Source organism: Pterocles gutturalis, unplaced genomic scaffold (assembly GCF_000699245.1).
Source record: "Pterocles gutturalis isolate BGI_N339 unplaced genomic scaffold, ASM69924v1 scaffold11951, whole genome shotgun sequence".
In the NCBI taxonomy this organism is placed as follows: Eukaryota; Metazoa; Chordata; class Aves; order Pterocliformes; family Pteroclidae; genus Pterocles; species Pterocles gutturalis.
In genome coordinates, this window is record NW_010103146.1 from 70,420 (window position 1) to 85,492 (window position 15,073).

The 15,073-nt window shown below is 40.2% G+C and overlaps 1 protein-coding gene across 1 annotated transcript in view; it reads right to left on the reverse strand.

Annotated features, from left to right (window-relative positions):
* The window catches only part of ALCAM (activated leukocyte cell adhesion molecule), a 35,704-nt gene extending 20,981 nt beyond the window's left edge, over positions 1 to 14,723 (reverse strand). Inside the window, exons 1-6 of the mRNA XM_010086591.1 lie at positions 14,627 to 14,723; positions 11,807 to 12,026; positions 7,709 to 7,773; positions 7,198 to 7,285; positions 6,147 to 6,329; positions 1,130 to 1,257 (exon numbers count right to left, since the gene is read on the reverse strand). Of these exons, the coding sequence (XP_010084893.1) occupies positions 1,130 to 1,257; positions 6,147 to 6,329; positions 7,198 to 7,285; positions 7,709 to 7,773; positions 11,807 to 12,026; positions 14,627 to 14,680 (738 nt within the window). The 5' untranslated portion in view covers positions 14,681 to 14,723. The remainder of the gene's footprint in view (positions 1 to 1,129; positions 1,258 to 6,146; positions 6,330 to 7,197; positions 7,286 to 7,708; positions 7,774 to 11,806; positions 12,027 to 14,626) is intronic.
* Between the last annotated feature and the right edge of the window lie 350 nt (positions 14,724 to 15,073).

The following is a 15,073-nucleotide window of genomic DNA, read 5'->3' on the forward strand; positions in this document are numbered from 1 at the left end:
TTTGAAACAAGCACAGAATGAAACCCTCTCTCTGAATCCAGATTTACCAGGTTTGTCACAGTACCCATAGGTCTTGCAGAGAAACCACCAATTCCAGCACTCCTTGAGAGAAAGGACAAGTATCAGCTAGCAGGGAAACTGAAGAGAATACAAACTGGGGTGTTTAGCTCACTCACTGTGGTTGTGGAGCAAGGAGAGATACCATGGCACCTTTTCCCTGGCATATAATGAGTTCCTAGGATGACTCACTCAACCTAAATGGCTGCTCTGAGATAAGAGGACTTCAACTCCTAGTTTGCCTTCCTGCTCTTCAGCAATTCAAACATGCTGGAAGTCCAAAGTAGATGAGGATTATGTTCAAAGGGTGACATGCAGTTTTTGAAATACCTGAGAGCGTGCCACTGCTTTTGGCCTCTCTCAAGATCAGCTCTGCTCACTACTGCAGTAGGAACAAAGAAAGGGACATGCAATAGGAAAGAGAAGCAGGACACGGGAATCCTAGAATGTAAAGCCACATCTGTCTCTGGATTTCACCAATACTAGGAAGACTAATGGTTCCAAAGCCTTTATTTTTCTCAATCTGCATATTAACACATTTGACTTATTTTTTCTACACTTTCTCCTTTGCTGTCAGACTTTTTTTTGTGTTGTTAGGCCACCAAACAATTAATTAATTAACTAAAGAAAAGAAATTGCACAAAATTCATCTCTGAAAGTCCAAAAAATAGCTGAATTAATTTCATGTATTTTCACTGCTGGATCTTTGTCTGTTATGACAACAGATGAGATGCTTTTATTCAAGATGCTAGACAGCTTTAGTCAAAACTGCTTCTTATCAAAATGTCTGATAATAGGAAATGAAGCCTAGTAATTTTTAGTAGGTCCAAGATGCAAAAAAACTTTGGGTGGGGTGAGGGGAAAGGAGGGTTTTTTTCAAAATATTTTCCCAACTCAGGTGAGGCATTCTCACAGCCCGATATGATGACCAATGTTTATCTTCAGTTTTAGTCACATCAAATTCCTTCCTTCATTTGTTATAAAATCACATATACACTGACAGGTAGCAATGTCTGTAGGAAGGGATGATATAGAATATTTCACTATGCAGTGACAGCGAGGCAGGACTTACTGGAATGTAAAATAGAAACTCCTGTGGAGGAGGGTTGCCATTTCCTGAGCACTTCAAAGTGATGTTATCACCTTCTTTAATGGTACTACGTTGTGGTAGCACTTGAATAGTCACTTTCTCTGTTGGATCTGTGAAAATAGTGTTACATTTAATAGCTTCTGCAAAAAACCACAGAGGAAGACTATGCATACAAAATTCATGGCCAAACTATGCAATTTTATCATCAAGCAGGTGAAGGTATTTGCATCTTTTTGTAAAAGAACTGAAGTTAATCACACTTTATATATTTTTGCCAATGAAGTAAGTGCAAAGAAGTCATGCAATACAAAATTCATTTTTCTTCACCAGAATATGTGTAACTGAAACAGCAATGATTACAACCATGTCATGTGCGTAAAAGAAAAAAAAACCCTGATCAGTATGAACAGTTTCATGGTGTGATTTCATTACGAGGGATTAACTTGTTCTCTGTGAAGCTCACTGTTTAGAGGACTGCAGCAATCAGAAAAACAACTGAAGCTCTCACCGCCTTGCCTTAGTACTAGATAATAGCCTTCTCGCATTAAAAAGAAAAAAGGTGAACTAAGTGACTATGTTTAGCCTATTCTATATGCTGATCACTACGAGCTTTCAGAAAGATGAATTTGGTGAATGTAATAGGACCCTTAACGTAGTCAAGAGAAATGTAAATGTAAAATACTTTTGTCATGTTCAGTGACGTTAACTATAACTTACATTTTACTTTGGTAATATTTTTTTAAGACAAAGACAGAGCATACTTTAATATATGCTATTCTTCCTAAGTAGAAGCCTAAATATAATTTTTCAATAAGCAATATAAAATTAACAAAATTAAAGGAAATAATATGAGCAGATAATGCTCACTGTTTTAATTTCAATGAATAAATAAAATTCCACCAAAGATGCCAGTCTTGCATTGAGACACAGTACAGTGCACCTTATTAGACACTAAAAAAATCTACATGGCAGAGAAATCCTTGCCTGACAGCTGATTTTGTGTGTTTAGTGAAGCGTGCACCCTACAGCCCTTCTGACCCTGAAGACATTCATCACGGTATCTATCTTCTGCTACTGGATTTCTCAATAACAGGAGCTGCATTCTGCTGTGTCCTCTCTATGACTGAGAGCCCTAACACAGCATCTCACTCCTCATCATAGGAGGAGGGGCACCAGGCTTCAACAAGCCACATCCTCCCTCCTTCAAGATGCAATAGCCTTGGCTCACTTCCATGTCCAAACAGCTTTCATCTCAGTACCTTCAATGCTGAAGCACAACTTTGCTTGCTTAGGAGGGGAGTCCAGCATCGCTGCTGGTGTGGAATACAACAGATGTGATGAAGAAGCTGGCCAAGAATCACACGCATGCCTCTTGCTGGCTACTGGGCCAAAACCCCCAGTTTCAGGGGCTGTCTGGTGAGCCAGCCTGCTGCAGAGACTTGTCTCTCCTGTCAAGTTTATGTGAAGGTAACCAAATGTGAAAAAGTTATCAATAAGGATGTCTAGATATACCCTAAAATTGCTTAGGCTTTGTCTCAAGAGAGAAAAGGGATGAATTATAATGAGTAAGACTTTAGGATTTTAACTTAGAACAGGTTTTCCCACAGAGATGAACAGAACTGGATTAAAAACAGACACAGTTAAAGAAGAATGGCATTCTTGCAAACCACCAGTCTTTCCTGTAGGAATATCTTAGCCTTCTATCTACTGCAGTCACCCAGGACCAAATTTTTAATTTCATTCCCTAAACTGGAAAAAAAAAAATCTACAGAGATAAATAGCAAAGGACTAATTAAATTGTTCTCTAAGCTGAAGAGGTCACCCTTCTGAGGAAGACGCAACCTGATGACAGGAGGACACAGCGTTCAGTGCAATGCTGAGAGCTGCTTAGCATGAGTAATGTGCTTCCTTGCTTTCCCTAATAGACAGGAGTAGCCCAATGAAGGTGTATCTTGCCTCTCAGTGGCACATATTCCTGGCTTGGCCCATCTTACCTCGTGCTTCTGTAAACCTGAAAATCTGCCTTCTGCACGAGCAAAACTGTGGGAACCAGCACCAAAAGGCAGCTATTTAGTAGACAAATGCTGCTGTCCTAGACCCACCAGGGCCACAATTGCATCATTTCAAGAAAAGCACCAATGCTGGAAGCAGCATGAGTATGAAGTATTTTTTACTCTAATCTGTAATGTAAAGAAGTTTATCCACCCCAAGACAGTCACTTAACAACAGGGCATGATTGGAGAGTCTGCCTGACAACCATTATCTTTTTACACTGATTAACGCTTAGCAGAACCCAACATAACTGTAGTCTATGTAATTTAGGTATCTGAGATACTATCTAACTGCCCAGCTCCAACAGTTCTCCTGTATCATTCATGTTACTTTTGGTAGCTTGCTTGCTACAGCTGCAAACCAGAGCTGATAACTACTGGTACCTTAGCTAAATTATCCAATTCCAACTAGCAGCGCACCCAACTCAGCAGAAGCTAATTCACTCTTCTTCTCGTACCAGGTTACAGTGGCTGTCTGCTTCCAGTGTGTCAACCAGCTATTAAACACCTGAATACTAGAGACTGCACTGACCCAGAGCTAATAAAAAATCCAAACAGTAAAATATTTCTTAGATCCTGACTGAGTAGGCATATTAAAAAAAAAAATAATAATCTTGCGCAGGCATGCTTTTTAAGCCCTCCTCATTACTTTATGATAAATGGGTAAGTTGCAAGGAATCTCACTAGATATCAGAACAAATAGCAGATCTCATTTACGATTTTTTTCTACTTGCTTCAAAGATGCAAAACATGATAGTTTTGACAGTCAACCTGAAAAAAAAAAGGCTGAAAGACTTCCATTTCTTAGAGTTGGAGTCTGCCATTTTTTTTAATCTGCATTACATTTGACTCATTAAAAAAAACTAATTTATTGACAAACAAACTAATTAGGATCACTGAACTAAATTGAAAAAAACCAAATCAGACATGTCACTATCATCAACTAACATCAGTCAAGAAATCCACCTGTCGAAGCTTTGAATGTCTATTAATAAAGAGTTTCACAAATTCATCTGGAGATGCATTTCAGCTGAGTAAGGAGTTGACATTACAGCAAATGAAAATACACAAAGAAAACTGGGTAGCTCCTTACTCTAAAGCCAAAGTTCATACTTGAGGCCTCTTCGATACTGAAGGGTGTACCTGCCTCCCACTGTTGGCTAATTAGTAGCACAATGACACCGCCCATCTCTGGAGGAAGAGCTATCTTAATTAAATTGTGTGTTACTAGACCAGGATTAAAAGAGCCACTCTAGCAAACATTTAATCTTTAATATGGAGTGCACATGGTATCTGGTGCAGTGACTATTCTGTGATACTGTGCAGCCTTCTTTTTCCTTCACATTAGGTAGTCCTTAATTGCAAGTGCACGTACTACATGCACCACAGAAATCTGCAAGAGCCTCATGCTCAACAGGTGAAGTAGCCTAATGCATAAAACTGGGGGGAAAATAAGGACAGAGAAGCATCTCTTGGCAAGTAACAGCAGCAAGCGCTTTCCGTCATTTGCACTTCTTCCCTGTGAACATCTGCCATATGCCGCAGGAGTTACTCGCAGTCATGGGGCTTCACAGATGACAGAAGCTAGTGAAATTTGGTACCCAACTTTTTAAAGCAAAACAAAACTAAAAATCCCTCTAGCTTTGAAGTGATGGGATAAGCGTCTGTAGGCTTGAAATCTCTCTCTTACTTCCAAGGATCATGGTTGCTGTCCCAGAGATTTTCTTCTCTGTTAGTTCTGACAGTTGTCATTCTGGAGAAACAGCTGGTGAAAAGAAGGCCTTAATTTACTCCAGTTTCTCCAGGTGAAACCAAGGAGCAATTGCTCCAAGGTTTGATTTGATTTGACCAAGGTCAAAACTAATCCCCTATTCTGTGCCTCAACAAACTGTATTTGTGAAGGAAAAGCAACTGATCATCTAGGTAGAACACAACCTGCTGCTTCAAGCCTGTGGCTTTTGTTTTCAAGGCAATGGAGCACACATGCTAGCTGGAGAAATCCAGTGCCTTACTAATTTTCTTTGTATTCAACTTGATTACAGAGTTGTTGGACAGTGTATACTACAAGCCTATTAGACGCTGGACTGTATACCCTATCATTCCCAAAACAGGGACTTTTCTTTTATAAGCTGAGGTACTACCTGGAGTATACAGAAAGGTAACATACTGCATATCTCCTGTTCCTCGACATTCTGCTACAACCTGCTGCCTTCTACAGTCCTTCGGAAGAGTCATTTTACAAGGTTTTGAAATGCCTCTTCCCCCTGCTCTAACTACTACCACCCCCTCTGACCTGTCCTTGCCAACTGCCTGTTTTGTTTATTCAAATAATTACGATTTCCACATTGGTCAGTAACACAGTAAGGAAGTTATTTTAGGACTTAGGCCAGCTGGAAGTAATTATTTACACAAATTCTCTACTTAAAAGTCCACCACATTTAAATGATACATTTAAAATACAAAAATCTGCATCTTATAGCTGCAGAGAAGCTACTGAATTTTGTGCAAGGTAGTCTGCCAGCATTAACTGTTCCATGCTGACTCTGCAAAAATGGAAAACATTTGAGTATACTAAAAAACTATATTGTGTATTTATTGCATATTTCAGGGGGCACAGTCAGTCACTCTAATCAATCACTCTAACTTCTGTTAAAGTTCTGGAAAGCTCATTTCACTGTGACTTTTTGTGGTTACCACTTTCCTCTTGTCAATGCAATCTTGATACTCAGTATTCTACCATTAGAAATAAAAAAAATCTCAGGTAAATCTGAAGATAAGTGAAAATTCCACAGACAATGTACTTGGACATTCTTGCTGCAAACCAGCTTTGAAGACAACATCTTGACAGCCAAGCAACAATGTCTCTGTAATTTTGTAAACTGTCTCCAATTTCACTTTTTCCCCTGGGGTGGACTTCATATAGCAATAGATGCTTTTTAATAACTTACAATGAACATCAAAGACAACTGGTTCAGACTCTATTGTCTTCTGGCCAGATGGTCCATAATACGTCACAATGCAAGAAAACTTGGCATTTGCATCTTCCTTCGTTGGCATGTACTGAAGAGATGATGTCATGGTAAAGAGTCCAGTTGATTTGTCCACAATCTTTTGCAAATTTATGACCACAACTGAAAAGGAAATACTGTTTCAGTGTCACATAGACAGAATTTGCAATCTTCTTCCTACATTTTGTTGCCTGCTCTGAATTTGTTATCAAGCTGCAAATATGCAAGCAACACAACAAATTACCCAAAAGACTGTACAAAGTTTTCCTCCAGTATTGCCACTGATGTATACCAGGAACATTTTATGAACAACATACTCCTAACACACTGTACATTTTAAATCAAATCAAAACAAAAAAATTCATTGCAAAGTGGCTGGTTTTTTTTAAAATATAAATTTCAGCTTACTTTGTAAGACAGAAAGAAGGCCTCGAAAATGCTGGTGAAAACAATTTTTAGGATCACATTTATAACCTAACTTTGTACGCATTCTCTAGTTTATGGAAGGTAAAATATTGTGGTTTGATCAGCCTGTCAAAACAAAAATTGAAAGGAAGGGAAAAAAAAAATGTTCTTTCTAAATATCCTGGAGACTTAATACCTGTATAAAGAGATGATGATCTACATGGTCCAAAACACAATATTGGATAGGTGTGAAAGTGAGACATTTAATACCTTTAAAGAAGCTGGAAATTAGACAGAGGGTTCCACTAGCTACATAGGCTCAAGAATAACTTTGCAATAGCATTAACAAAGGCAAACCTCCTCCCCATGATGTGGTTTTAAAGCTGGAACTGCAAGAGAGAGATTATATGGCACAGCTTGAGTGCTCTGAAAGGCCTAGAAGTTTCCTTCCAGTTTCATCTTTCCAGAGGAGTAGTCCTCAACAGAACAATATATTAGACTAAACCAGAACAACTATTATAAGCACAGTTCTTCATGCATGCACCTGTCTGAGGATTCAGGGACACTGGCCATTACTGAAACAAACCTTCTTCCGTGGGCTGCAAAACTCTCCCATTTCTGTACCACGTAACATTGCCTTCGGGATAACTATCTCTTGCAACGCACTCACCGAGCTGTAAAACAGAGAGGAATTAGTTGTTGCTTTTCTCCACTGTGTTTTAACACAATTCTATTTTTGCTTATGCTGCTTTGGGTAAAGATTTCTATCAAGTTCAAATACTTAGCCCCAACCATTTTTCTAAAAATAGGACAAATCCCATCAGTGAGGCTCATGTACGATTTGGAAGTGGGTTCAGTGGTGGGTCTAAGATCAGGATGGCCCCTGTTTGCAGAAACAGGGAGGGCTAACACAGTAGTGGCGAGGGAACTGCCCTGTGCTCAGACTGGCTATAGACCACAATATCTCACAGGCAGACAGGCAAACATGTACATGCACCCTCTCTGAGCCTCAATCCATCACCCCTCTCTGTCTTGACTGTAAAGGGACTTCAGGCAGCTGTCAGGCACATAACTTTGAGGGAGAATGCTGCTCTTACCATTTGTAGCTTCTCTGTTTCTAAGAAGTCTGCTTGATGTAAGATTTCAGGTTGAGAGGGTTGTTCTAAAATATAAATAGGATAAAAGTACTGGTGAAGGGAGCATAAAGAGCTGTTTGAAACACAAAAAGTTACCAAAAGATACACAGACTTTGAGACTAAATAGAACAATCTGGTCTTACCTATGCTTTGCCGTTAAAAGAAAAAAGTGAGATACTTCTATTAGTAAATGGATTGAAAAGGAAAAACCATCACATTTAAGTGTGTCATACCTTCCATAATGAATTCCATGCATTCTGACAATATATATTTCAGACAGGCAGACTACTTCAGCACGTGGGAGGAGAGAACTTGATCTGATTTATATGATGCACATGCTGGAGAAGGAACCACTGTACAGAAACTATATCAACAGAAAAGCAGCTTTACTGTGGATATAACTGTAGCTGAGCTGTCACATTATAAAGGAACAAATTCAACCTAATCATTCTTCTAATGTTTATTTTTCCTAACTGGGATTGTTACATTTAAGAAATTCAGATGATAGAGATAAGTGTAATTACTTTAACTGATTCTGAGTTAGTTATGACTCTCTTAAAAAAAAATACACTTTTTCTCCAGTGCCAGTATGTCTTCTTATTTACTTTTATTATGGTAGATGGACCTCTTAGCTTGCCAAAGTGGAGAATCTATCAGTGTTTCCATCATAAAAAACTACTTTCTGGAGACTATATAACTTGTCTGTTAAAATAGTTTGGCCTGAGGCCCAGAATGCAAATTTTTATCTCCAAAAGAGACAGTTTTCCCCACAATTTAAAAAAAGAGGGGAAGAGTGAGGGGAAAAAAAAAAAATCAATGTTTTTACAGTTGAAGAAAGCCTCTAAACCCTAGCTACACTACTTAAATAAGCATATACATTACACACTTCTACAGACTGAAACATCCTTAACCATGCCAGCTTACAGAACCTTTTTCCCAAATCAAGCCCCCTATGAAATAACATGTATGTGTCAGTAATCACAGACCTAAGTGAACTTCATACCATCTTGCCAAAATCTCTCCATGCTGATGAAGTTACTAATATGCAGGCATACTGCTCCTGCTGTCACAGAGATAGCAAGCCTACATGCTTCCACAACAATCCACATGCTCTATGTGGATGTGCATGCATGTGTGTATATGTGTTTGTGTGTACACAAATGCACAGATATTCTTCGCTTGGAAGACTAAGCCAGGATGGAACAAGAACAGCTCAAAAGATAAATGAAAGGCAATAAAAAAAAGCTATTCATTTGACATTTTCAAACAACTTTGCTTGTGGCAAAAAAAAAAAAAACCCAAAACCAAACAAAACAGTCAAAGCTATACACCAAAACCATCACAATTTCTTCAAAGGGCTAATAAAGACATTAAAAAAGAAAAGTGCATGTTTATTTCTCATTTGTTAGTTTTAAAGGAGAAAGGTTAACCTAGTTTCTGTAGGAACCTGTCAAGGACAAAGCATTTCATGTCAATTCAAGCAAATTAGGTTTTACAAGACCATTAACAGACCTTCTGTTTCAGATTTTCAGGTCCCATAAATAGGCATTGTTGGCTGCCTGTCACAGTCACCAGCTGATCAAGCCACAAACCACAATGCTGTCACCCACCTCGGCTTTGCTTCCTTTCATCTCTCATCTCCCCCAGGACTGGTTTGAGAAGACCTACTCTGTGCTTTGGACTCCCCACAATGCTCTTAGGATGGGAGGACCTCCTGCTCCCCAGCCCCTGTGTGGCTCTCCCTGTTGCAAGTGCTCTGGTGACAGAGCAGGTGCTCCAGTCAAGATGCCACCACCTGCTCTCTCTGAGCAGCCTCCGAAAGGCAATGCACGCTGACAGATCCTCACAGCCGCAGCACGTGCACAAAGGTAATTTACTGTAAAAGACTTATTCGGCATTTACTAGCTCAGCCTCTGAAGCAAGAAGAAATTTTAAACTTGGCAACTGCAGAGCCCACTTTGGTGGGTTTGTAACTGCAGCACACTGCTTATCTCTTGGCTTAAGAGCTTGCCAGAGTGCTTTGCAGCTCTACATAGGTCCTATAACAGAGGAGAAAAGAGCTCACTGCCTGCAAAAGCCAAGCATCGGTGTAGCAGGATAGCAGCCAGTGTCCACCGGGCTGCTCTGCTTTGGAAAGTGTAGCCATTTAATTCCGGAAAAAAAATGCTGACAGGATCCATCTGGAAAGCTGGTAGAGCTTGTTTGAGTAGTCGAGTGAGACTAGCAAGTGGTACCTATGCAATGAGCCATTTCAGCTTGTTAGTTCTGAGTTAATCAGGTAGCACAGCTGAGGACGTGACAAGCTCCAGTGAAACCCAGCATCAGTCACTTCTGGGATACAGCTGAGTTTCAAGTGCACAAGATTTTGGTCTGTAAGGGTTTGCACTGCTGCAGCTTATCTGTGGTTCGAGGAGTCAGAAATGACACTGGTTAAATAAACAAAGCTTGCAGCTTAACTCTTTCATAATTAGACCAAGCAAGCAAGCAACAATAAAAATGAAACCCAAAAACCAGACTCAAGGAAGTTAAATGCAGAGAAATGTGAAGCGAACCTTAAATAAACTCATGAACTCAAAATGAAAAACTGCAAAGGTAATTTTTTCTTGCAGTGCTAAGTCAGCCACATTATACATGTGGCATCCTCTATTCTTAGTAAAGAGCTTTCTCTATTAGAATTAATGCATACAATAAAATATAAAAGCTGTGCTCCACAGCTGAGTTAGCATTGCGTTAATATTTAGTACGGTACACAGTAATTCAAGCAGTTAGCATTTCGCTTCACCATATAGTACTGTCTCATCTACATATTTACTGCTGTATAAGTAAACATGATAATTCTTTATAATTTCCTCTGAAGCGCTGTGTTTACTATGTGTGCTCTGAGCACACTCCTCCCTGTTGTCATTAATTCAATTGTTCTTGCAGTCACATTAAAAGTGAAACGAGGGAAAGGAATTACTGTTGAGTCCTAATCTAGCTTCAATCTCATTTATGCCACTGACAAACTTCTGCCTAGGCACTACTGACAGCTCCCTGACACCTTCTCCCCAAGAGAAGCATAAGGCTTCCCTTCCAAAACATGAATTCACGTTTTCCAAGCAGAAGTGTGATCTCTTTGAAACTGCCCATCCCTGCAAGGAATGTGTTCCCACAACAGAGACTCTTGACTGTGTAAATCTGCATCTGAGGAGCAATGAAGGCCAAAAAAAGCCATATAAACCCACAAAGCAGAGGAAGATATCCACTGCAGTCACAGGGCAGCATTTACCAACACTGACCTCAGTCTTAGCAGCACTGCCTCCCTGAAGAGGCGTAAGGGACACCTCCATGCTCTGACTCAGGGTTCGAGGGATTACATGTCTGCTCTGAATCACCACCAGGAAGAGGCCAGGTTTGACCACAACACTCCTGTGAGAGCTCAGCGCAGGACTGCGCCTCAGGATTCAGTGGTTTGCACTGTGGCTCAGCCTTCTAATTGAGCTGTAGAGATATCAAAGGCTAATAAACATTGCTGTGCCCTAAAAGAGAACTGCAGAGTAGTCTTCCTCCTGGTAGATCAGCAGAGGACAAAAACATTTGGGGCTAGCAAGTAAATTTCCAGCCTCTCACTCTCTCCCTCATACTTCGCACCATTGCATACTAGCTGCTCAGAGCTGCTTTAAAACCTGTCCACTGATCTAATCCTGCAGACCGTACACGGTTAATGCTTCCCTCCTGCAGAAAAATTCACTTGGAGAACAAATGGAAAATAATCAGTGCTAATTTTACATTTTTCATTTCCAAGGCCAAATGACATCACATAAGTGAGTCATTATCAAAGCCTAAAATTCTCTTTGAGCCAGCACTTATCATGAATAAACTGCAAGTGCAGGCAGTCCTGTTACGTAAATGCCACCAGTAGATTACATTTTTGAAAGCTACAGAAATTTGCTAGTCTTAGTGATTTACTCAGCCAAACTTACTTTCTTAGCTTTAATCTTTCCTTTAAACAAAAGTTTTCATAATTTACGATTCAGATGCTGATGAATGTTAACAGTAGTAACAACTAGATTTACTTACTGAAGACTTTGACTATCGTTGGCTCTTCGGAAACATCATCTTCTGTAACTAGCATGCATACAAATCTCTTTTCATCACTGATTCTTGCATTCTTGATGGATAATGTATAGTTTTCTGAGAGACTCAACCTGTCTTTGTAGTCTGGCACATCATCGTACTGTACATTTTTTTTTGTTGATGATCTGAAGGCAATAAATACTGGAGATCCATTTGGCATTTCCTATAATAAAAGGATAAACACCTCTATTTTGCATAAACACTCATTTAGAAGTTCCTGAAGATCTGCAATTGGTACAAACCCACACTTTAAATTAAATCTCAGCATAGCACAGGTCTTTCTCTGATGAAGGCTGGTGGTTTTGGCACCACCTGCCTCTGTCTGTATGAAAAAGTATTTGAAATAGAAGCACTTGTGAGCTAGGCTCAAAAGCTTCCCTTTCCTTTTTTCATGATTGTTTACATATTCATATTGTTTGTCTGGGATATTCAGACTTCATTACAAATGCAGGATTTAATCAGGCATAACTGCCTATTTTATTCTAAATTAGTTTTTAGCTTTTTTTTCTCTTTGTTCTTAAAGGACCCAAGAGCTTGTGACATGGCAATCAAATATTGTTATTTATGCATCTCAAGACAATCTGCAAAATATAATTTTCTAGACATCCTCCTTATATTAATCAGTATGCAGTTGCCATCCTAAAAGGGAATACAAAGTCGACAGCCTTGCACAACCTACCATATAAAAAAATTATCTTTATGAGAGACAAAGTTACAGGCTCAGTTCTGCAGAATTTTGTTCCCCCCGCACCCTGGAGCAGGGACAGTGATCATCTGCTTTTAAATAAAGTGAGGTGAAAGGCTGTCTCCATCTTTACATTCAGTATTGTGCTGGGGGCTGGAAGAGGTTTTCATTCCCTTTTACTCCTTGCAACTTGCGGCACTGATGCGAGCAGTGTTCCCAGCACAATACCTCAGCTTGACTACAGAGCCCACAAAAGCACTACGATGCTGTGACAAGAGACGTGTGGTGTCAGAGCCAGGCAGGAAGCAGGAGACAACAGCTAATGTGAACTTTAAATTCCCTTATAGTCCTTCTCCCCCTTCCACTTTTAAGATGGATTACTCTAAATGTCTGTCATGCAGGAAAGAAAGCATTGTCTGGACTCAATACACACAAAGCTGGCTGTCAAGTGCAAGTGAGCTCTTAACTCTGTAAGCCTACCCAGGGCACAAGCATGCACAAGTAGAAACTGAAGGCAGCAGTACCTGCTCCTGCCATGGCGCAAGTCTCCCAGTGCCCCCAGGTTCCCACCAGCAACCCTAATAGCTACTCCCAAAGCAGCAGAGCAGAAAATGGAGTTCCTCCTTCTTCCAATGAAATAATCACCTGACCAAAAAAACCTAAACCAACCCTCCTCCAGCTAAAAACAAGTGTTGCCGTGCTGGAAGCTTCCCTGGGAAAATGGGCATCACTTTACTTGGTTGTGTGTGCTGTGTCAACAGTTTCATACAACAGCAATTGGATGGGCTCTTCCGCACATTAGGTTTCGTGTCCCTTTCCATTTAGAAAAAACTATAACGTCTCCATTTGCTGCTTGGTACTTGTCCGAGACGAGCAGTCCAAACGCACCAGAAAAATATAATGCATTTCTTTTTTCTCAAAATAGCCTTACATCTTCATACAGATGGATGGATGACTTCCCAAGTCAGCAGACTAAAAAGCAAATTGCAAAATGTAGGCCCTGAATCTTCTGAATGCTTACATGAAACAGTTTCACTGTCCTTTTCAGGGAAACATCCTCGACAGATTTCAGACTTCACTTGCCAAAACATGTTTGCAAAGCAGGAACTCTTTGAGTGGATGAGATCTGCAAAAGCTGCAAACTTCCAGGTACAAAGGAAGGAGCTGGGGGAGGATTATGAAACACTCCCAGTGGCAGACCAGTCTGCTGTTAAATAGGCAGGGGATGCCACTTAAAAAGAGAGAGACAGAACTATGTAATTCTAAATCCACTGTCAGAGTAAACAGCAACTGTTACTGCTGGTAACGTTTTGGTTTGAGCATGAGAGGACATTTATATGAACCTTACAGAAGTAGGAAAACCAGCTGTCCCAATGTCAGTCTGAGAAGCAAGACAGTTTTGGTTTCCTGGTGGTTTCTTCCACATATGCTTCCAAGTTTCATTGGACTTTGATAAGCTTATTCTCCTTTTGGCTCTGCATATCGATTGCATATAGAAGTGTGTCCTGCAGCGTTCCTACTGCAGGCTGACTGAGACAACCAGCAGAGCATTGCTGGTTTTGCCTCTGTTCTCCACATGCCAGAAATGGCAGAATGAAACACCAGCAACTCTACTAAGGTCAGGTCTGCCCTCTTCTTCGCTGTACATTAAACACACTGAAGCATGAAAACACTACTGAGTGACTGTCAGATCAACCAGACCCAGGGACAGCGCTTTCCCAGGGATGAAGCATGCCCTGCTTCAGGCAACCCGCTTCAAAAGTATTCAAATGTACAATGATGGCTCTGTCAAGCAAGTGAGACACCACTGGGTAACATGCCAGATCTCTAATACAGGTTGGCAGAGAACTCCTGAATAATTATTTCTCTTGCACAATGAGATTAATTCCTCAAACCTCTAATCTATACTTGGCAGAAATTATGCAGATTGGAATCTTGCAGTCTTACAAACACAGGAGTGAATGTTTTCATATCTGAGGCAGAAATCCCATCAACTGGAGTCTTGTAATCTCACACCCACAAAAATACACATCTTCTTATCCCAGCTCTAATGAATGTAAAAGGTAAGCTATACTTACATATTTCCATTTTCCAAACATAAGACCATCTGGTACTTCTAGACGACAAGGCATAGTAATAGTATCTCCATATACTGCATTTACTGTGTACAATCCCAGAGCTAGAGGAGAAACAGAAAGAGAGGAAACAGTTTTACGCGTTTTGTTGAATTCCCATATGCTAGCTAATGTTTGGTTCACAGCCATCACAAAAGCAGAGCCACATCCTTTGTAAATGGGTATTTTCAGCTGGTAGGATTTATCCCCAAACCTCCAACAAAACAGGATTCCTGACACTAAATTAATTTACTTAAACATTGTGACCTTTTCGGACCCATGTTTCCTGCTGCAGTCAGTGGGAGCCAAGTGGATTTTCAAACAGGATTGTACCAGCTCAACTGAATGAACACATACACTACAATCAGTAACCGTAGCTATTGTCCCGAACTTAAAAAGGAAAATCCCTGA